At 39.3% G+C, this 22,007-nt stretch overlaps 1 protein-coding gene across 2 annotated transcripts in view; it reads left to right on the top strand.

Annotated features, from left to right (window-relative positions):
- The window catches only part of fam184ab (family with sequence similarity 184 member Ab), a 139,938-nt gene that overhangs the window by 85,730 nt on the left and 32,201 nt on the right, over positions 1–22,007 (top strand). For both annotated transcript variants that reach the window (XM_033991321.2, XM_033991320.2), the window contains exons 12-15: positions 1,122–1,243; positions 3,762–3,912; positions 9,563–9,775; positions 20,068–20,221. In XM_033991321.2, the coding sequence (XP_033847212.1) occupies positions 1,122–1,243; positions 3,762–3,912; positions 9,563–9,775; positions 20,068–20,221 (640 nt within the window). The remainder of the gene's footprint in view (positions 1–1,121; positions 1,244–3,761; positions 3,913–9,562; positions 9,776–20,067; positions 20,222–22,007) is intronic.

The following is a 22,007-nucleotide window of genomic DNA, read 5'->3' on the forward strand; positions in this document are numbered from 1 at the left end:
AATATCACAAGACATAAGATTAATCATTTAATAATCTTCAATATTAGAACAAAAGTATGCATTACTAGCTTGTGTCTGGTTGTTGTAGTTATAAGGCAAAAAGTAGCATTGGTCTGCCTATATAAATTTGCAGTGTCAAATATGCCTGTGTGGCCTTAAACATTGTCAGTTATCTTCATTATGCAGATTATACCATATTAATATAACCATGTAACCACTATGAGACTTTAAACAAAACAAAAATAAGACCCCTGTACTTTGTCTTATTTTATTACAAACCATTTTATAGATTGTAAACTTGTAAGAAAGAGCCATGCGAGGGACTATATGATGCTTCGGAAGAGAGCTGATTGGCTGTCCTTTGGAGACCTTCCCTGCTTAATTTTTCCATCTGAAAAGTTGTTCTAAAGCTGTGCTAATGCCCAAAAAATCATGCATGTACTATACTAGTAATATTCCAAAGGGTTTGAGCTAGGTACTAGGTAGACATATTTATGCTTTCTCTTCTCAGCTCCTAGCTTTAAAGAGGGAGTATTATACAAAATAGATTTTTTTGAGCTTCCTACCATGTTATAACATTGTTCGCTCATCAATAACATGCCAGAAGAGGTTGTAGAAGTCATCCATGCAATTTTCAGTAATTTAGCAATCTTGCCTGGGTCTTATTCACTATACTTCTGTACTTCTAATCATAAGGAGGGTTTCCTTATGATTAGAAGTACATTTCTGTCCAATGCTCCCTTAAACTTACGTCATCCATGCCCACACAACAATTCTCCATAAATATACAAAAGCATGATATAAAACACAACAACTTGACAAACCTGATGTGATGTGCAGTAATTTTATTAGCGAGATGCTCGCTGATTGTGTTGGGGTAGGGCTCTGAAGGGGGAGTGACATAGCACAGAGAGCAAAGGGAGGGGGGACTCAGAGTGTCAAAAACAAAAGTGAAAACATGTTAATCCATTGTTTTTGGTGAATTCTGCATTTTTAAAACAATAGAAGGGAACATGATGATCTAAATATGTTCTCTGTTAGCACTTAATACCCCAAAGAAGTAAAGTACCCCCTCTTTAATTAAGTCCTCTCTATGTCAACATTGGGTGTTTGTCTTTCAGGGCGAGTTGGAGACTCAGAAACGACAGCATGAAGCCAAACTTATCACGACCAAAGAGGAGGAGAAATTGAAGATGGACAAGATGGCGCTGGAGCTGGAGCTAAAGTGGACGGAGACTCTCAGGTGTGTAGCATCGCTCTTTGTCTGCTTTGTGCTTTAGCAAAGACACGCCATGAAATTGGGGGTGGATGAGAAATGTTTGGTGTCCAGCTGCAAATATGGACCGTGACAGAGTATTATCCCGAGATGTCTGAGTGGAGTGCAGTGTGTATTATGTTCTATTCAGTGCACACAATGTCTTCATTTTTATATGGCGCCCCCAAATGACTCTATTAGAAGAAAAGTGGAAGAATGTCAGAAGAAGTGCCACCCTGTCACTACTATATTCTATGGTTTTATTCTGTTTATCCTGTTTTTTATATTTTTTTACCAGGGATTCAAACTTTGTATTATATATTTAGAATGTGGCAGCATGCATTTTACAAAATCTTTCATCCGAAACCCAGAACATTATTATTGCTCTTATTCTTTTAATACCACACAACTAACTGCTACTTAAAAGTGGAAGACAATTTTGTGTGTGCACGTGTAGTTGAAAGTCCTCATGGCAGTATTGTCAGAAAGTACTTAAGATCTTATTTATGATTGATGCTTTTGCCATTATATTTTAAAAATAGACTTTAAAGACGCACCAGCTTCACATTTGTGAAGTGTCATGGCAACCAACAAATGAGAAAACAAAGATCCATTTTTGAAATGTTTACACTTATTTAAAATGTCATCTAAAAATTTCATAGGATAAAATCTGTCGTAACTTCAATTTGATGTTTTACTGCAGTCTGCATAAAGGAAGCATACTGTAATGGAACTTGGATATTGGAATACTATTTCCCTAGGAGGTATAGATAAGGATGAGTGCTTGTCGGAATGTTATGAAATAATCTCCTATCAAAGGTGACAGGTCACTGAGATGAATGCTTTTGTTTCAGCTTGATAAAAAGGTAATCATTTGACTCAAAATAACTAAATAAGCATAAAAAACAATATTCTTTATCTTTCATGTTTAATGACTGGCGAATCTCTTCTGCAGCAGTTGCTTGTTCATTTGGCGTTGAGAGTAAACACACTGTGGTTAGTGAGCCGTCTGAATTAAGGCCCAGGCTGTGATCCTTGTTTCACGGAGGAAGCCGATACTTTCACAGCTGTGATAGCTTCATCATGGAAGAGCTCTGGGGGGTATCAAACCTACACTTGTTATAGCAATCTCTTGAAGGATTTTTTGAACTGTCAATTCCACTTCCACTCCGTAATAAAAACATTACTAGCTGGCTGTGCAGAGGAAAAATAGTTGGAAAAATATAATGCAACAAGGTCAGTGTGGAGGAGTGCTTTGAAAATGCTTTTTATAGTTATGTTTGCTGTTAAATGTCGACTTTGCTTTCCTATGTGGTCAAATATAGAGTAGCCAAGAAGCAAAACGGCTATACACATTACCTAGATCTGTTGCTCAAGATAAAAGTAAAAGCACTGCATTTTATGCCTATCTCACGGTAGCTAGTTACTGATTTGTACCACTCCTAAATATGGATGTAAAATATATTAATAATAAGGGATATCTTGGTTTTGTATACAGGAAGAAGTATAACAATAGAACATCACACTTTAAAAAAGCACTGTATTTGGCAGTTGGAGTTAAAATTTCACACCAAACAAGCTCACACCAAGATGCACAAATAGCTTATATATGTCCCCAGATTAGTCAATGCATTTGTGTGTGCGTATTATGCATCGACCAGTCCGCACATGTTAGAGGTGGAGTGAGGATATGAGTTGAGCATGTGTGGAGGATGCTGCTGGTGAACGTGACGGAGGTGGGGCCAGTCTGTCACTCTCCAGAGCTTAGACTCATATCAGAGAGGTTTGTTTAGCTTCTGTCCTATCCAATGTATGCCCACACACTGCTTATACTGGTGCAGATGTACAGAAGGACCACCCCTAGGACCAGGAGAATGTTTCAGATACAGTGTGCAGGGATGATAAAGGGCTAATACTACACATAGCAAATAATAAAATACATGCTTAATGTTGTATAGTGATTTGCATTATTTTATAAATGAATAAACAGTAAACATTTGTAACGTCATCCAAGGGATAAACTGCTATAACAACTCTCCATATACATCTATATATATTTATAAATGTGTGTGGGTTTTTGGTTTTTTTTGCGAAACTGCACATCTGGGGTTTGGCCGGTTGATGCATTCTATTTTACCTCAAGTACATTGCATACTGACATAAAATTATAATTTTGAAACACAATAGGAGAGATTTAAGATTTCTGCTATCCAACACAAGGACATTTCTTGTCATTCTGTATATTATGATGTCAAGGTTTCCATTCATTTCTATTTGTGACGTCACTAAAGATACAGTTATTGATACCCACAACCTTTTTTTACTACCTTGAAATTTCACAATACAGGTTGAAAATATATTGTGGCGTGTGTTTGACTGTTATTTGTCTAAATGTTTATTAGAAAATGTCATTAACCCAAGTCTGTACCTTGACCTTTCACCTCTAGCCCCGTCCTCATTACACTGCCATTCTTCAAGTGTTTGTTTTCTCTGTGTTGTGTTACAGACAGGAGTGTAAGAAGCTTCGAGAGGAGCTCAGAGAGGACCACGAGGAGGACAAGACCAATGCTCTGGCTCAGCTGTCCCAAACCAAAGACCAAGAGCTGACTAACGCACGAGAGAGCTGGCAACGCAAAGTGGAGGACCTACTAGAACAGGTAACTAAACAAAAAATACATTAATTAAGTCTAGTCTTGTCTCTTTTCTAACACTGACATTAAAGAAAGTTGATACAGTCTTACATCATCATAAATATTTAAAAGAAATCTATTAGCATGTCATTTAAAGGTGCACTTTGTAAACTTATTGGACCTGCTTGTCTCTATGGAGATAATATTACTTTGCCAAGAATGTTCCAAAGTATGCCATTAAAAGTATCTATCTTGCATTTATTCAATTATAGGTGTTTTTATTTATACCTTGAAACCAAATAGCTTAAAAATATGCATTCTCACTGGGAGCTTGTCTCCATGGACATAGCTAAGTTAAATGCCATACTGTGGTTTATTTCTGGCAAAGACAAATCTCCATGCGCACAGGTGGTGGACTCTCCTCGAGAAAAATTACAAAAAGCACCTTTCCTGTGTGAATGTGTTTAATCTTTTTTTCTGTGTAAATGAGTAGTAAAAGCAGAAGTTAAATCTGTCAACTGCACAGAACGTTGTAGGAGTGAAGATGTTTTGCTGCTCATCCAAACCACTTCTTCTGTTCTGGTCAGATTGCTGGTGTACACTGCCTCATTTCTATCTGAAGGGAGGGGCTACCTACACTGAAACTTTAAACAGCTGTTCTCCAGTTTCAGTCTTGATGGCCTCCATTCAACCTGTGTAAATGGGTGTCACTTTTCCAGCTGTTTATCTTCACCCTTGACATTCATTCACATGACACATATGCTAGGCTTTTTAAAATATTATAATAGAGTCTTTAGCATTGGTTCTCAACCTTGGGACTTTTTTTTTAGTCCTCTGATGGTTCAAAGTGAATGAGCGTCTCAGTGCTGCCCCTCAGTGCAGCATAGGGAAGGCTGCCTGTAGCTAAAAACAGCCCTGTCCCTCCCCATACATATAAAACGGTACTTATTCTCAAAACTCTTTACTGCAGAAAGTCTTTTTTGAGGGATAAGATATGCTGCAGCTCAGTGCGCGCGCAATTACCTGCTCTCGCTTGCCCACCGCTCGCATTCGCGTCTTCATATACAACTGAACGGTGCTTTGTGTGGCACGGCTTCTGCATCATGGGATCTATTATTTCAGCCTGCCTGCAACACACCCCATGTCCATTAAAAAGGCTGTGCATTCAAATGCAACGTCATTATCAACTACGGTTTTGATTCAGTCTGAAAGTTTCTTAAAGTAGGCCTACTTTACTGGTGACAATATAGGATCAATATAGGATCAGCACCTGAAAAATAATATTAGAGACTAATGATCATTTAAAATCACCTGGGAGTTTGCATCTTTTTCTTTCCGTTCTGTCTCTCTCCCTCACTCTTGCCTACATAACAGAGGAGCAGAAGCAGAGCAGATGTGGAGGAAGGCAGACACAGGTAAATCAGTTCACACAGAGAGATCAGACGGGACAGTGATGACTGCATAGACATGTTCTCTTCTTGTATAGCTGTACAATGGTGTGTGTTTTATTACACTCTAACTCCTATTTATGGAAAAACAAGCCTAATTTTGACGTACCTAAGATATGAGATGGTGGTCAGCCTTTCATAACTATTGGTAATTTCTTGGCTAAACCCGACCCGGGGTAACTCCTGGGACAACCCATGCAGCACCGGTTCACAACCCTTGTTTTGTCGTGTGTGCGTGTGTGTGTCACTGCGCAGATACAATTGTTGCTTCACCAAACAAATAAAAAATAATTTCTTAATATTAGATAATTTATGCAGGCCCAATTTTAATTACCTTTATAAAAATAGCTCTTTAAAAAAAAGATTGTTGAGTCGCAAGAGATGACCAATTAGGAAAAGTGGGTTGCCAGAAAAAACGTTTGAGAATCACTAGTCTACAGTTTGATGCATTCTGAAATCTCACAATTGGTGCTGCAGGCCAGATTCATCTTGTATTCAATGAAATCTGTGCAAAAATGCTCTTGTTATTCTTCCAGCAGTATTGGCTTTGCAGAGCTGAAAGAGGCTCCATTGTGAAGCTGTGTCCTTGGTTTAGTTGTGTGGCTGCTGACTCCAGTGTTGGCCCATCACTGAAGCCTGACACTCATCGATCGCACACTTACTCACAATACTCCTTTTATTTCATAGCCTTCCCCGCAGACTGACTTAAGACCACAAAATGATGAATATGCATTTTGTACAGCACCCGAAATGAAAGATAGCTCTAGTTTAATTGATGTAACAGCTGTGTGCACCTGATTTACTAAAGCAAAACACGGCATTTCTCACTCCATTTAACACCAAACATGACAATTATTTCACTCTGAGCTGCCTCCTGCTTCAGTGAAGATTTGGACAAGTGCTCATTATTTTTATTCTGCAACACTGGAGTTAACTTGGTTAACTCTGAGCTGCCTGTTTTAAATATCCTCACACCATCTTTGACCAGCTTGCTGGTCCTAAAAGAAACATAAAATAATTTGGTTGTGGCTTTTCTTTTTAAAGTTGCATTGAAGACTAAGCTCTGATCTTGGAGGAATATGAGCATTTATGAGAAGTAAAACATATATATTGTATGCTGGATAATGTTACCAGGCAAACTAAAAAGAGTGCAGTGTTATGAGTGCTTCTTGTGTTTTCTTTCCATATTTCTCAGTCCTCAGTACAAGTTTAAATTCATTTTTAAGATTTGTGGTAAAAAATAATCTTCATTTCATGACCATAATAAACAAGACAAACATGTTTGGACAGGATTGGCTCTTGATTCAAAAGACCCAAAGCGAATCATTACTTTCATGAACTACAAAATGAACCATATTTTATACAACTATCAATCTATCATGGTATCTTTTATAGAAATACAGTATAAGGATTAGAGGCCAAGTGACTACACAAAAAAGTAGTTCATTAAATAAAAATATGGTCATAAGCAGTTCCTCATAAATGTATTTTTTTATCATACACATACTTTTATTAGAAAGTATTTATCACACTGCTCTGCTCCCTTTAATCCACCAATACAACAAAATACGGCTGCCTTAAAATGACATGAATTTTAAGATGGTATAAAAGTGTGATCCTATTGACTCAACAGTTTGGAGTGGAGTGGCTGTAATTACCTTGTCTGTTAGAAAATCAATGCAGGGAAAAAGGCATCATTTCAGCCCTGCAGGATGCCCTATCTGTTTGCACAGACTCACTGGTGCTCAGAGGAAACACCATTTCTGCCACAATACATTCATATATTGCTCTTTTTATGGCCATTTGGCTTTTATATAACATTTAAATTTTGCTGTATATAATCTCTATGTTCAGAGATGCAGTTACACAATCCACTCCCCAGTAAACACCATTTACTTTGAATGGATAGATATTGGTTAATGGCTTGTTGCAAACCACATCAGTTGCTACGGGTGATATGCACAGGGTTAAAAATGAGAAAATGTAAAAAAACAAAAAAAAAGTACATCTAAGGATCTAAGGCAGCCCTGTTGATTTTCTTTAAATGAATTAAGCTGGCTCACACATTCATTACCATATTTGTTGATGTGGGAAATGTGAATAGATTGTACAAAAAAGGCTCTTTCGAAAATGACTCAATTGGAGCAGTGTTGCAGTGTTAGAAGATAGGTTACAAATTATATATAGCTATAAAGCATTCCAAAGATGCCAGCTGTGTGACTTGCAATTCTTATTGTGTAGAGCAAATAGGATTAACTTTACAGATTGCCTTTATTTTCCACAATAGTACTTTCAACTCACAAAAGCAGCATCGACTCGCTCTCCACTGCTTTTTCATTCAAGTACAATAGCTTCTAGTTAGCTGTACTGAAGCAACCTTGATCTTATTTATGTATGGTTTAATTCTGTATAATTTAGGCATACTTTTCTCTTAGGTATAAAGCCAGTCCTGCTTTGTACAGAGCCCTGTCAGTTTGAATAAATGAAAGAGCGTAGAAGTCTGGCTGCTGCTAAAAATAAACTAATGGTTGTCACTCTGGGAATGGTTGACCCATAGGTCTCCACTCAGCATCTCAATCTATAAAACTGTCTGATAAAAACACTTTCTGAATACTGACCATTTTTCAAAGAACAAAGCTTACTGGGAAAAAACATTTAAGATCTGATTGCCAGAGGCTACAACCCTTTTAATGTTTGCTTATCGCTAATTGACTCCCACCCGCACTTTTCCTTTCACTTTGCTGCAAATGATTACGACAATTTGAGACACCAAATACTTCTGTCTACTATAAATTATACTTTTATCACTGTATTGAGATTTCATGGCCGATTAAACAAAGCCACACATGCACTATCACTGTGCTATCACAGGGCAAGGTCCTTCACACTAAAGCAGACCCAGTGTAACCTAGAGGTGGGAATATATCTCCACTAAGGGAGGGTTATGGTTAGGTGTTTTCTAAGGATATGATCTACATTTAAAAAGGAATCTAACAAATTTTCTGTGACACTTTTTGAGGTGAAAACAGCAGGCGATGGGCGACGTGCATTTGGAAATATTATCATGCCGACTGAAACCTCGCTCACCTGTTCTTCAACTTTTGCCGTGCTCCCAACCATGAGCGAAGATGTGCTCCGTTGGGCGTGTTATAAAGCTTGGTAGTTGCAGTTGCACGATCACATTTTACGCTTACTATGTGCTATGTTTTTTGAGACTTGACACTGTAAATTTTTCACAGCAACTTTACTAACATAATAACCAATACCAAAAGCATCAGAATAATAATTTATTTGTTGTCGATAGATGTTGTAATATTGTCATTTCAGGAAATCTTAAGCCAAACTATAAACATACAGCCGCATGGTGATGTTATGTTAACGCAAAAGATTACGGCTTTGTTTTCTGCAAATGTGCACTATGTGCTCACACTCACATTATTCTGATCTGAAGCTGATCCTCAGCCGCTGTTTGTGTTGTGAGTAAATAGCTGTGTGGTGCTGCTCACTGACTGATTTGTGGTCAGAATCTCTGGTTTACTATTGGTTCTCAGCCATGGCGTTTGCCTGAAAAATGTATATGACAAAAATGTGAATTTTGTGAAAATGTGCAAGAATCTCGAGTGACACCAACGGGGGTCTTGTTGGGTAAAATGTATTCTACTTCTATGTTGAATTAGAAGACCTATGTTTTCTCAAAAGAAAGCAGCCTGACGGTTTCGGCCCACCATCTGCTAAAGCCATTCAATTTTATTTTTGTCTGATATTCACTCTCCTAGCAAGGTACAAAATAGTTGGTAACAAAGACAATTAAGTGGCTGTACCCAATTTTTTCTCTATGTTTTCCAAATTAGTTTTGCCCTTGGACAGATATGTTGTGAAAGCAGCTATTAGGGTAAAAATAAGACTGCTATGTGCCGTCTGTATCCAATTTCAAAGTGATTTATCTTCTAATAATCAGGAAGTGTGCTGTTAGCATGTTAGTTGTTGTTAGCATTACTGTAGCATCTCTGCTCTTCTGGCCTCTGGAAATTGTGAAAACTCATTACATTATTAGGATTATTAGGAGAGTGAGGAGTAAATTTGGACTGCTGTAAAACATTAAAAATGAACTAGTGCTGCTTTTTCATGTTTTGAAGACAGTAAAAATGTGTTAATATCATTTTTGCACAGTTTCCTATTTTACGTTGTTAATCATTTGTTAATCATTGTTCTACCTGTGTGTGGTGCAGATCTCCCTGTTGAAGCAGAGTCTGGAGATGCAGTTGTCCCAGTCACAGTCGTCTTTGCAGCAGCTGCAGGCTCAGTTTAGCCAGGAGAGGGAGCACCTGAGACTGCAGCTGGACGAGCTGCAAACGGAGCACCAGCGCAGACAGCACCGCCTCCAGGAGAACCACTGCTGTGCCCTGCAAGAAGCCGAGCACACCCGCCAGAGGGACCTCAAGGTAGGACAACAAATGCACCCATCAGACCAGTACAGTACCAGGAAATCATTCATGCTTTAAACTGGCATCGCTCTATTTATACACATTGTGTATTCATTTGAACCAGTAGATGCTCCTGTCTGTTTCAGAGGCATTTAGGCTACACTGTGACCGACCAGACTATTTATGATAATATTAATACTTAAAGCTACCATCTGCAAGTTGATTTGCAGACCTTAGCTTTTCACTGGGCGTTTGTTCACCTGCGCTTTCTTGTCTTCTGTCAAGCCGAAGCTGGTACATCAGACTGCAGTAACATAGAAAGCATCTAGTGGTGATATGTGAGAATACAACAGTGGCAGGTTGGCTACAGATGGTAGCTTTAAGACACAAACTACCAAACATCTGCTAGTGTTACTTTGCTAATTGCTGTTACTGCTTACTGCTAACAAGCCACTTTGTGACAGTAAAGTGACAAGACCCATAGTAGTTTCCCTACTGAAAATAACTGTAACTTTATATGCAAGAGAAATTCTCTCCCAGTCCTGTATAAATCCCGGATTTATCAAAACAGGCACTAACTGCTTCCTCTTGTATTGACTATTTGAAGCTTGTCCCATGAAACCGTGCATGACATCCTAATCCAATTGTAGCTCGATGTAGTCAAGGTTAGAGTGGCACAAACTCATCTCCCTCTCCATTACTCACTGACATCAAGTCTAGTGTTTGCATTTTACACAGTCAAAATATGCACCACAAACGCACCATGCTCGCCTTGACGTGCCAAGAAAATGTTCCTCAATTATAATCCTTCCATTTTACAGTCAAGGTCGGTTTGGAAGAGCTATACGTTATAAAAACCAAATCCTCCTCTGGGTCCAGGGCAATAATTGTATTAATGCCTTGAGGAAGCTAAGAATAGAGAGACTTGGAGTGACTTCTTCAGTGTAATTTGTCATACAGGGAGGGCTAAAATAGACTATGTAAAAAAAAAAAAGCTTGATGTCAGCACTTTTTCTTTAACTTGGGGTAGTGGTTTGAGGTAGATATGTGCAAAAACATAATCAAAACATGAATAATTAATAATAATGATTAAAACATATTGAGATATTTGTTTCTAGAGGCATTATAATATGTAAAAGTAAGTATTAAAGTATGTTATAGCACACACGCTGTAAAAATCACTACAAAGCAAGTAAAGCATCTTTTCATGTATAATTTAGTTAATACTAGTTAATAACTGAACTATGTGATAAGCACATTGAAAGTAGCATCTTATAATACAAACAGGGCAATCAGATTCAGATATAATCGATTAAACTAAGAATTAGTTTGAGAACTCCACAACAGAAGCTCCAGAAGCCCCTTTCATTATTTAGTACGTAGATGCTAATTAGCAGCTGTAGCTAACACTGTGCCTAATTAAAAAGATAGCAAAGGCAAATGTTATTTCCTAACTTTGTCAAAGACCATTTTAAGCTTTACTTTGAACTACAGTCCCTCGGTAGCTGATAGAAAGTGCACTCGGTGTTAGCAGCAACAACATTCTATTATTATCACTTTAATAGCAAATGATGGCCTGTTGGTCCCTGTTACTAAATTCAGATTGGAGCTATGTCTATTGTAGTTGTGTTGTCACAATGCAAAAAAAATCCTATTCAATTTCAATATAAGGAAATAGGGTTGTCTAAAGTATAAACAATCAGATACTAATTGATAATAAAACTAGTGGCAAAACTAGATACTCATTTGAACAAGTATCGATACTGAAAAAGTCACATTCACAGAACAGAAATGAACCTTTCCTGAATAGCTTTAGAATGATCTTGAGCGGTATCAGAACAGGTATAAGACACATAGACTATATGCCCATGGATCACTATGAAACCAACCTGAGGGATTACACAGATAAAAGACATGGTAATATAAAAGAAAGTACTCCGATTTAATGTTGAAAATCGCATTCTGTTGTCTAAAGAAAGTGTTTTTCAGTACCATCGTGGTATCAGAATTGGTATTGAGTCTATTAGTCTATTCCTTAGTATCAAAATCAAGTTTGAAATTTTAGTATCAGGACAACACTATAAGGAAAAGGCCAGACACTTGTTACCAACCTCCATAGTGGTAATAAAAATATTAACTTGTTCTAATGAGTAGTTTAATCTACCCACAGTTGTACATTAGAAATCATTAGCTGACAAGACTCAAGTGGAACATCTTTTGACCAATCCCTTGTTTTCCTTGCCTGTGCCATCTTTACAACTTTGCATTTATGTGTGACTCTTTTACAGCCCCAGCGTGTTTATATTTTTCACAAAGACAAAACTCAATTCGGCGGAGTGCAGGCATTAGAACGATGACGGTGCTGCGTGGATGGGTTACAGAGATGACTGCCACGTTCAGATGGTGTCTCCTCACAGCTCACAGGCCGTTATACCCTTGGAAAAATCGAGTTGCTACAGATCTCTGCTACAGATTTAGGCACACGTATTCACTTAATTCCGAAACCATTTTTTGGGCGAAGAAAGGCTCCAGCTAGAGAAAGACGACAAAAAAGATGGGACATAACTAATGCCAAAAGGGATTTTCTATTAAACAGCTAAGTTAGAAGCCAAACATAGAACCTCCCCAAAGTTATGTTAGATTTAAGTATAGATTATATGCATTAAAACACTGAATTACATTTTTGGCAAAGTTTACTCAACAATACACATCTGTCTGCATTTCCTCAGAGCTTTAACTCAAATGGCTTTTTTAATGTTTTCTCCCCAGCGAGCACAGCCACTTCTTTATCTGTAATGGACTAGTGCTGCCTCCTCCTCTGAGCTAAAGGAGCTTTGAATAAAATAGAGATCATCATAATTCAGTGCTGAGTCAGACCTAGGAACAAGGCTTTTTACGACTGTTTTAAAGTGTCTATTTGGGATTCGCTGCACGGATACGCCAACAATCCCAGCTTTGCACGCTCCTAAGCCACATCTTTTCCACTTCCCACTCGGCTTGAAGTTGTCCTTGGGTCCTGGATTAAGACTTTCTTCAAAGCATCTGGATCAATTCTGCTCTACATGGCATTGTTGGCTCTTCCAATTGCTGCTATAGAAAATACCTGGAAGCAAAGTACCCAAGCTCCACTGTCCACAAATAGCACACAAAAGACAGGAGAGGCCCCCCATTTCTTCTGGGGAAAGCAGTTGACTCTCCTTTTTATGGTTACCTCAACAAAGTCTTTTCTAGTAACTGAATCCGTTCATTGTTGGTCGTACCTGCTGGGGTTTTCAGGCTTTCTTAAACTAAAACGCTCTATAAACATCACTACTTGCTGCCCTTAGTAATTGCTGGTTACCTTTGGTTATTTTATCGGTAACTTTTGGCTATTATTTACAGCACTTTGTTCAATTAAAACGCTTTACACGCAGAGTCAGACTTTTGGATAAGTTGCCTTTTGATTTGTCTGTAACGTTTGCTGTGGCTTTTTGTATGAATTCATTGGTAATTAGTTCGTTAGCGTCTTTAGTTGTGGTGTCATTTGGGGGTTTTATAAATTGGGGGATTATGCATTTGTCCTGTGTTAGTGTGAGATAGGCCTGATTCGAAGGCTGATTTGTTGTAACACAGCTAAAGTGCAGGTAATTGGGGCTGAAATATTTTGAGCTTTTGGTCAAGTGGCTCCTATCGTTGCCTTTAAAACTCCAGAACTAATTTGCGTAAGATTTGGACATGGAGCAGTAGCACGTTCGTCATTACATGGAAAAATGACTTGATGCTTGAGTTCGAGTTTCGTTTTAGAAATTTGTCCTGTGGCTTGGTTATTTGGCTAACTGCTCACCGATGTTCAAGTCCCGTTGAAATCAGTCGTTTGTGCTTGGTGCTTCTTAAAGGGCGATAATAAAAATAATGATAATCCACAACGTTCGTCTGTTCCATATCCAGTCTATTCCATATCCAATCTATTCAAATTTGTTCATAGGCCACATGTACAGTATGTGTTCTGTGTGGAGCTGACCTGTGCCGGGTGCTGAAGGTGCTGAAATCATATTTCATCACTGCATTAACTCTGGTACACGTGTGACCTTAAGACTGTTCGGAGCATTAGTTTGGACCTGTATGCCAGATATATACTGGACTGTGTCTATTTTTGCATGTAGCACATTTGATTGCTTTTTTTCTCCCAAGCAATTGTCCAGTATTTTGAGGTGAGGGTGTTAGGTGCTCACGCCCCTTTACAAATTATTATCCATGTATTTTTCTGCAGTATTTTGCAGCATGGGTGGTCGCACAGTATAAACAGGCTTCTGATCCAAGACACACTGTAATGCTCGTGTTGTACCCGTGAAAATGGGGAATGCTGCACTTCTGAAAAGCAGTCGTATGAACATTATTTTACAATGTAGCATATTTTTATACTGTCAAATGTTCAACATTGGAAAACAGTTTTACTAAAGAAAATAAAACATTTATTCTTGGCTATTTGGCATATTAATAAGTTCTTACACAAAATAAAATTACAATAGAAGATGCTTATGGATTTGTAACATTAGCTTGTGTGGACACAAGATGGTAGAGCCAAAGTTCACAACACAGAAAACTATCAGGGCTGAAAACACCAAAATACAGATACAAACATCTCTTTAGGTTCAGTTTAGCATGCTAGGATAATGGTCTAATGTATTAACAATGTACAGATTACAAGTAAATAACATGATAACCTTTACCTGAAAATATGGAGAAAGAATCAAGAGAGTGATTTATTGTTGTTTCTCTCATGCAGTTTAAGTGCAGTGAGGAGAAACAGCACGAAATCCCCGAAAAGTGGTGGGTGAAGACATTATCAATCACTAAAACAAAGGATCCCAGACTTAGTAGGTGATTACTAATGATGATTGCAATTCCCTTGAATGAGATGACAGGCATATTACAGAAATATAAAATATAATACATATTTTAACAAACTTTTAACTGAATTTCTATTGCTCTTAAGGTTTATGTACATCAATATTTGTTGCAAACCTTTTACTGTTTTTAACAATTTTCCCTCTTAGCATGAAATCACATTATGAATTGCATCACTGTATATAAGAACAGAGCATAGCATTAGGGGCATATAGTACCATTCTAAACTATCACACTCATTCTTGCTGCGCACCGCCTCGCCCTCTGCCCACACCTGGGGCACGCACCTTGCTCACTCCAATGTCCTCGCTGCTGCTCGGTGCAGGCCGCACCATGCCTACTGTTCAGAATCAGAATCAGAAGACTTTTATTGCCATAGTCTGTGAACACAGTTCACAAACTAGGAACTTGATTCGGTGAAAAAGTGCAACATAAACATACTGAATAAATACAAATACAAATAAGGGCATGCACAAAGTTAAAAAGATATGCTTAAAAAAAATCTAATGAAATACTTAAAGGGAGAAAATATGTACAACAGCAGCATCAGAACAACAGTGCAAAGTGGCTTATTAAAGTGACCGGTGTTATTAAGTGTCCAGTTTAGTGCAGATATTATAAAGTGTTCATGAGACAAACAGCAGAGGGGAAGAAACTGTTCTTATGGCGAGAGGTTCTGGTCCCAATGGACCGTAGCCTCCTGCCAGAGGGAAGTGGCTCAAATAGTCCATGTCCAGGGTGAGAAGTGTCAGCTGCTATACGGCCTGCTCGCCCCCGAGTCCTGGAGACGTACAGGTCCTGTATAGATGGAAGGCTGCAGCCAATCACCTTCTCAGCAGAGCGCACAATGTGCTGCAGTCTCTGTCTGTCCCTGGCAGTGGCCCCAGCGAACCACACAGTGATGGAGGAGGTGAGGATGGACTCAATGATGGAAGTGTAAAACTGCACCATCATCTGGACCGGCAGCTTGAGTTTCCTCAGCTGCCGCAGGTGGAACATCCTCTGCTGGGCTTTCTTGATGAGGGAACTGATGGTCGGCTCCCACTTGAGATCCTGGGTGATGCAGGTGCCCAGGAAGCGGAAAGAGTCCACAGTGGTGATGGGGGAGTTCGTCAGGGTGAGGGGAGGCAGTGACTTTCCTGAAGTCCACAATCATCTCCACTGTCTTCTGGGCGTTGAGCTCCAGGTTGTTGCTGCTGCACCAGGACACCAGCCGGTCCACCTCCCTCCTGTAGGCAGACTCATCGCTGTCCGAGATGAGTCCGATGAGGGTGGTGTCATCCGCAAACTTAACCAGTTTGACGGAGTCGTGGCTGGAGGTGCAGCAGTTGGTGTACAGTTGGTGTTAGCTACAGTCAGCCTTTTGTTTTGATCTGGTGGATCCAGCTGTCCTGTTTTCACCTTTTCTTTGGCTTCAGGTTTATTGGGTTCTTTTGTGTTAAGTTAGTGGTGCTGGCACCGGCTCCTATGGCCTTGTACAGAGTTGGCCTGGTGTCCTTTTTCTGTTCAGTTCTATTTTGTTTGGCCGGCTCATCAGGTCCACCTTTATGTTGATTACTTTTCTTTTTTTTTTTGGACACGAAAAGATTTTTTTTTAATTTCTTAAAAAGAAAACATCTAAATAAAAGAAATTAAAAGTTAACCCTTGGTTCTGGTATCCTTTTAAATATATTCTGTCCTTCAGGTTGTAACAATGGAAGCACATTGTAATTAAAGGTCTGTTAATGATTAGTGTGAAATGAGGAGCTTTGTTTAATTATAGTGCTAAAAGGTATAGTTATAGTTTAAAAGAACCATTCATTAATAGCAATAGGAAATAGGCAGATGTCTTTGAAAACTTTCTGTGCTTTTCAGTAGTTGGCTTGAAGTTTGATTAATAGTTTTACAGCTACGCAAAAATATACAAATAAGAATAATGAAGTGTCAAATGTGAAAATGATTTGACTAATTTGATTGTAATAGAGCTTGGTAACCTACGTCATTAAACTCAAAAAGCTGCGGCATCAATGTGTAACAACTCTGACTCAGCGCAATCTAGCTAACTTTAGTTAACAGGCCTTGTGCTCGATTTTTTTCCCTTGTATTTGAGCAAATTTTGTCCTGCCCCTGGACACATTTATTGCTCTTGGGCAGCTCAAAATATGTCCACTGAGTGCTGCATCTAATTAAAAAGCATTTTATTGTTCAATAATGAGGTTAGCCAGCTTTTGTTAGTGTTTCCATGATGACAAAACTCTACTACTACTTGAAACTCCACTCTACTACTTGAAGTTTTGAAAGTTGTGAGAAGCGCTTATAAACTCAACGCAAAGGAATCCTCTAAGGAATAACTTTGGACTACTGCAAGCCCTTTAAAATGAACTTGTTCTGTTTTTCACATTTTTTAAATACATAAATAAAAAATAAGTTCCAGCGCCTTTAATGCTAGCTTAATGCTGTATTATTTAGAGTAGTCTGCTGTTTGACATTAGAACATATTGCTTGTGCTCTGTATAAGCTAAGACCTTGATTGTCATACGCAGGGTAATGGAGGGTAATACAATACTTTGGGGAGTGAGACATCATGCTACATGAATAGGAGATTGAATGTAGTGTCACTTTGGGAGGCCTGCTGTGCCCCATAGCCACAGCTCAGTGCCTTGTCAAATGTCTCCTCTGTGTTCTGAATATTCATACAGAGCGTATTTGCATATCAGTAAATGCCACAGCTGTTCCAGTGTTGATGTGCTTTTAATTAATAATTTTCAAAATGTCACACTAATATTTTACCTGCAAATCATCAGCGTGAACTTTTAGGGTTTTGACACAACCAGTGACGAGGCATGTTGATTAAAACATCATGAGCTACTTCCTTTCAATTGTTTTGATGTAGACTTTTATTTATTCAGAACAGACAAAAGGTTACATGATGGTGAGAAACAAACAAACAAATATGAATCCATCCTTTGGTTAATTTTTGTGTTATTTTTATTAGTATTTTACCTAATATTTAGTTTTTTATTAGCAAAATATCAAAGGTTTACTAGTATACTGCTGCTATGTATTGAAAGTCGTATTTGATGTTAAGATTTTATTTATTAATTCCACACATATTCCATTCCATTCCATTCATTAATTCAAGATAACAACTTATTTTAGATAGTTTCCTTTAAAGGGCCTGTATCCAATTTTTGAGCAAAAATTGTCTTGCCCCAGTAGAGATATATTGTATAAGCAGCTCTTGAAGTCTAAATATGTCTGCTGTGTACTGTCTCCATCTAATAACAAAGGTTTTTGTGTGTGTCAGAGAATCAGGCAGTGTGTGGTTAGCATGCTAGTTATTTTTTAGCATTACTGTGATGGCAAAAGTCTCTTCTACCTTCTGAAAGTTGTGAGAAGCTTTCATAAACTCACCATGGTGAATAAGTAGGATCCTTGGAATTCATAAGGTAGGTGAGGAATAACTGCAAACTGTTTAAAATGAATTAGTTTTGTTTTTCATGTTTTTAAGACCGCAATCATTTACAGCTAATCTGGAGGTCAGGCGAAGACTTGCTTTAGTGGGAATAGGTTCAAATTGATCAAGTGAATTGAACATTGCATCTGAAAATTATATTCTAGATCATGTAAGAACTGTGTGTAGCTTATGTCGACAGTGTCCTTAGACACACACACACACACCACACCACTGTTTCCCATTGTCCTCTTCTCATCTCTTAAACCTGTATTGTATTTTCCTGACAGCGGAGGAAAAATAGAGGCGCTCTGATGATCACATGTGATTGTTGAGGCATCAGTGCTGTCAGAGCCTTTGAGAGCTGCCTTTTTCACTATGATGGTTCAATGGACAGATAGACGGGCGATGGAGAGGCACTGATCCAAATGACAGCTGTAATGTTAGTGATGGATTTAAGTATAAAAGTACATGTACTGGGATAATGTTAACATCCTAAACTGTTATCAAGGGAAATTGTTAGTGCAGTTAAGGACGACAATGAGGTGTGATTGGAATTAGCCTTGTTTCCACTGGTTTGCTTAGGAGCGGATCGGCCAGAAGTGTCTCCACTGTCTAAAGTGGAGCAGACCCTGGAGGTTACTAGTTCCCAGAGGGGGCCAGCATAGTATGGATCACTTTAGCTAAGGCATGGCTACACAGGAAATAAGATGATTGGACAAGAGAAAATGCACACCCAAGACTGCAAAAAGCAGATATACAGAAAATAAGTCTCTCACCAAATGCTGACTTGATCTTTTTGTATTTCCAGTGAGAGTCACTTTATATGTTGAGCCGATAAAACGAAGCACAAGTCAACAGCTGTTTCCTGTTTATTGATGCACAGCATTCGCATATAAAGATTGAAAATGTTATGTTTCCAGTGTGTAATGCATCTAACATGAGCCAAACCCAATGCATTATAAAAAGTGACGTTAAAATGTGGCGTAGAGGCTCAGAGAAGTGAAATAAATGCAAAACAAGATGACGATCAACCAGAAGTACTGTAGTGTTTACGCTAGCTTTAGCTTTAGCCACACAGCACCATAGACTAAACGTCTTTTTGTGAATTGCTAAAATTGGCCTTACAATTAATAGTAAAATTCAAATATCAAAATACATTTTGATTTTATTAATTAAGAAAACATTTGTAACATTTGGGTGCCATCAGTGTGTCACGTAGCAGAGCTTCCGCCCCTCGATCCAAAGTCATACTCCAAGCATGGAAATGCAACTTGGCTGCAGGATGCCGCACCAAAATGACCCGCTCCAAGGCAGCCCCAAGCAAACCATGCCAGTAGAAAAGAGAAAAAAGGCTATTTTGGCATTATTTCAGAATAGTACACACTGCACACAGAAAACATCTATTATCTATGTCTAAGTGCCGTTAATGTAGGGTTTTTCTTAAATATATTTACTTTGTATCTAAAAAAACACATTGAATATGTTTAAGAAATATTTAAGTAAAATATAGATTGTAATGATTCATTGAAATTGCACATTTAGAATAAAACAAACAATTAAATCCTGTAAAAGTTGTTTACATTTTGTGTTTTGGTTCTGAAGCTGACTATCCAGTCTGAAAGCTGAATAAGTTCCTCACTATGGGTTGTCATGTCCTTCATTTTAGTCGTAGGATAGGCAGTTTGCAATAAACCCAAAAGAGCACATGTGTATTCAGTATTTGACAGCTATGGGGCATCCTTGATTCGGTTAGATTGTATTGTCGTTTTAAACTAGTGTCAAAATAAGATACTAATAAATTTAATTTGAGCAAGTACCAATACTAAAATAGGATTAAACTGGGAATTAGTTGAACAGACCACATGGTAACATACATAAAGAAGGTACTATTTAGTCATTCTAGAATTGCTTCTGTGTTATTTTAGTCTTTTTTAGAGTTCAGTGACTGCGATCCTGTAATCATGTTTGTACTTCTCTGTCTGTGCAGGAGCTGGAGGAGCGTCTTCGCCATCACCACCACGCCGAGCTCCAGTCCCTCCGAGAAGCCCATCGACAGAGCATCGAAACCCTCAAACAGCAGTCTGAGCAGGAGCTACAGACTCTTCGATTTGAACTGGAGGACGAGGGAAAAGCCATGCTCGGTAACACGTGATACTGCTTTACTGCCCCCTGTCTGCCGGAGTCGTTAGTGCTGTCAGTGGAACATAAAAATGACAAATGGAAATAGGAGGTTGTTAGAGGTTTCAGTGTGTACAAACTACCAGTGAGTTTTATAGACTGAGACGAGTAGAATCTTTTCCACAAATGAGGCAAACTTTTATGTGAAAAAACTGAACTGGTTCAGGGCACATTGTTAATAGAATGGTAGATATTCAGAATGATCTTTTACAGTAAAATTGACAGTGTAGAAAAGTTGTAGATAATCTATCTTGTTTTGCTCAGTTCCAGCCTCTGGAATTGTTTTTTGCAGGTTGTAAGTTAGGCTTTCTGTCTTTCTTCCCATCATTTTTCAAAATGTGTCTCCACTAAGCATACTACGTGATTTATAGGTTTCAGCTTTCTTATAGGTGACATTTTGAGGCCTTTTCACCATTCAAAATATAGATATTTTGGTTTATACTGCCAATCTCTATGGCAACTGTCAAAATTTTTCAAGTATTGCCACAAAATAACCCCTCCTTGAACCGCCACCTGAACAGGGTGGAGGGGTTTGATCACCCGAATGATCCTGGGGGGCTTGCTTATTGCCCCACAGATCAGCTGCCACGTGTTGGAGTTCACCCCGATGAACGAGATGGTCACATCCCTGCGCCTTTGGGTTGGGGACAGGTCTATCACTGTTGTGTCAGCCTACGGGCCTAACGGAGTCCCTGGGAGGGGTACTAGACAGTGCACCAAACTTGGACTACTGTTCTACTGAGGGATTTCAATGCCCAGAGGACCAGGCCTAAGCGTACTGAGGATCTGTTGGGAACATCTGGCAGAGCCCTCTGTCAGAGGGGTCTTCATCTTACACCTCTGGGAGAGCTTCTCCCAGATCTCAGTTGGGGACATGGATTCCAAGTGGTCATAGCTGTAGTCGTAAGGTCTGCGGTGCTTGTCATGGCAGCAACCCCCAAACCTGATGGTGGACACCGGAAGTAAGGGATGCCGTCAGGCTGAAGAAGTCCTATCAAGCCCTGCTGGCTTGTGGGACTCCTGATACAGCTGACGAATACCGGCGAGCCAAGGCAAAAACTCGGGGTTGGGAGAAGTTCAGAGAGGCCATGGGGAAGGACTGTTTGATGGCCTCAAACAGATTCTGACAAACCGTCCAACGTCTCAGGCGGGGGAAGCAGTGCTTCACCAACATTGTTTACAGTGTGGGTGGAGAGCTGCTGACCTCGACTGGGGATGTTGTCAGATGGTGGAAGGAATACTTTGAGGATCTCCTCAATCCCTCCTTCACATCTTCCAAGGTGGAAGCAGAGACTGGTAACCCGAAGGTGGACTTACCCATCACCCCGGCTGAAGTCATTGAGGTTGTTGGCAAGCTCCTCAGTGGCAAGGCTCCAGGGGTGGACGAGATCTGTCCTGAATAAAGTCTCTGGACGTTGTGGGGCTGTCTTGGCTGACACATCTCTGCAACATTGCGTGGCGGTCGGGGACAGTGCCTGTGGAGTGGCAGACCGGGATAGTGGTCCCTCTGTTTAAGAAAGGGGACTGGAGGGTGTGTGCCAGTTACAGGGGAATCTCACTCCTCAGCCTTCCCTGTAAGATCGATTGTAGGGTACTGGAGTGGAGAATCCAACTGATAGTCGAACCTCAAATTCAGGAGCACTGTCGTTTTCATCCCAGTCACAGAACACTGGACCAGCTCTATATTCTCCATTGGGTGCTGGAGGGTTCATGGGAGTTTACCCAAACAGTTCACATGTTTTTTGTGGA

This window comes from Periophthalmus magnuspinnatus, chromosome 24 (assembly GCF_009829125.3).
Source record: "Periophthalmus magnuspinnatus isolate fPerMag1 chromosome 24, fPerMag1.2.pri, whole genome shotgun sequence".
NCBI classification, from domain to species: Eukaryota; Metazoa; Chordata; class Actinopteri; order Gobiiformes; family Gobiidae; genus Periophthalmus; species Periophthalmus magnuspinnatus.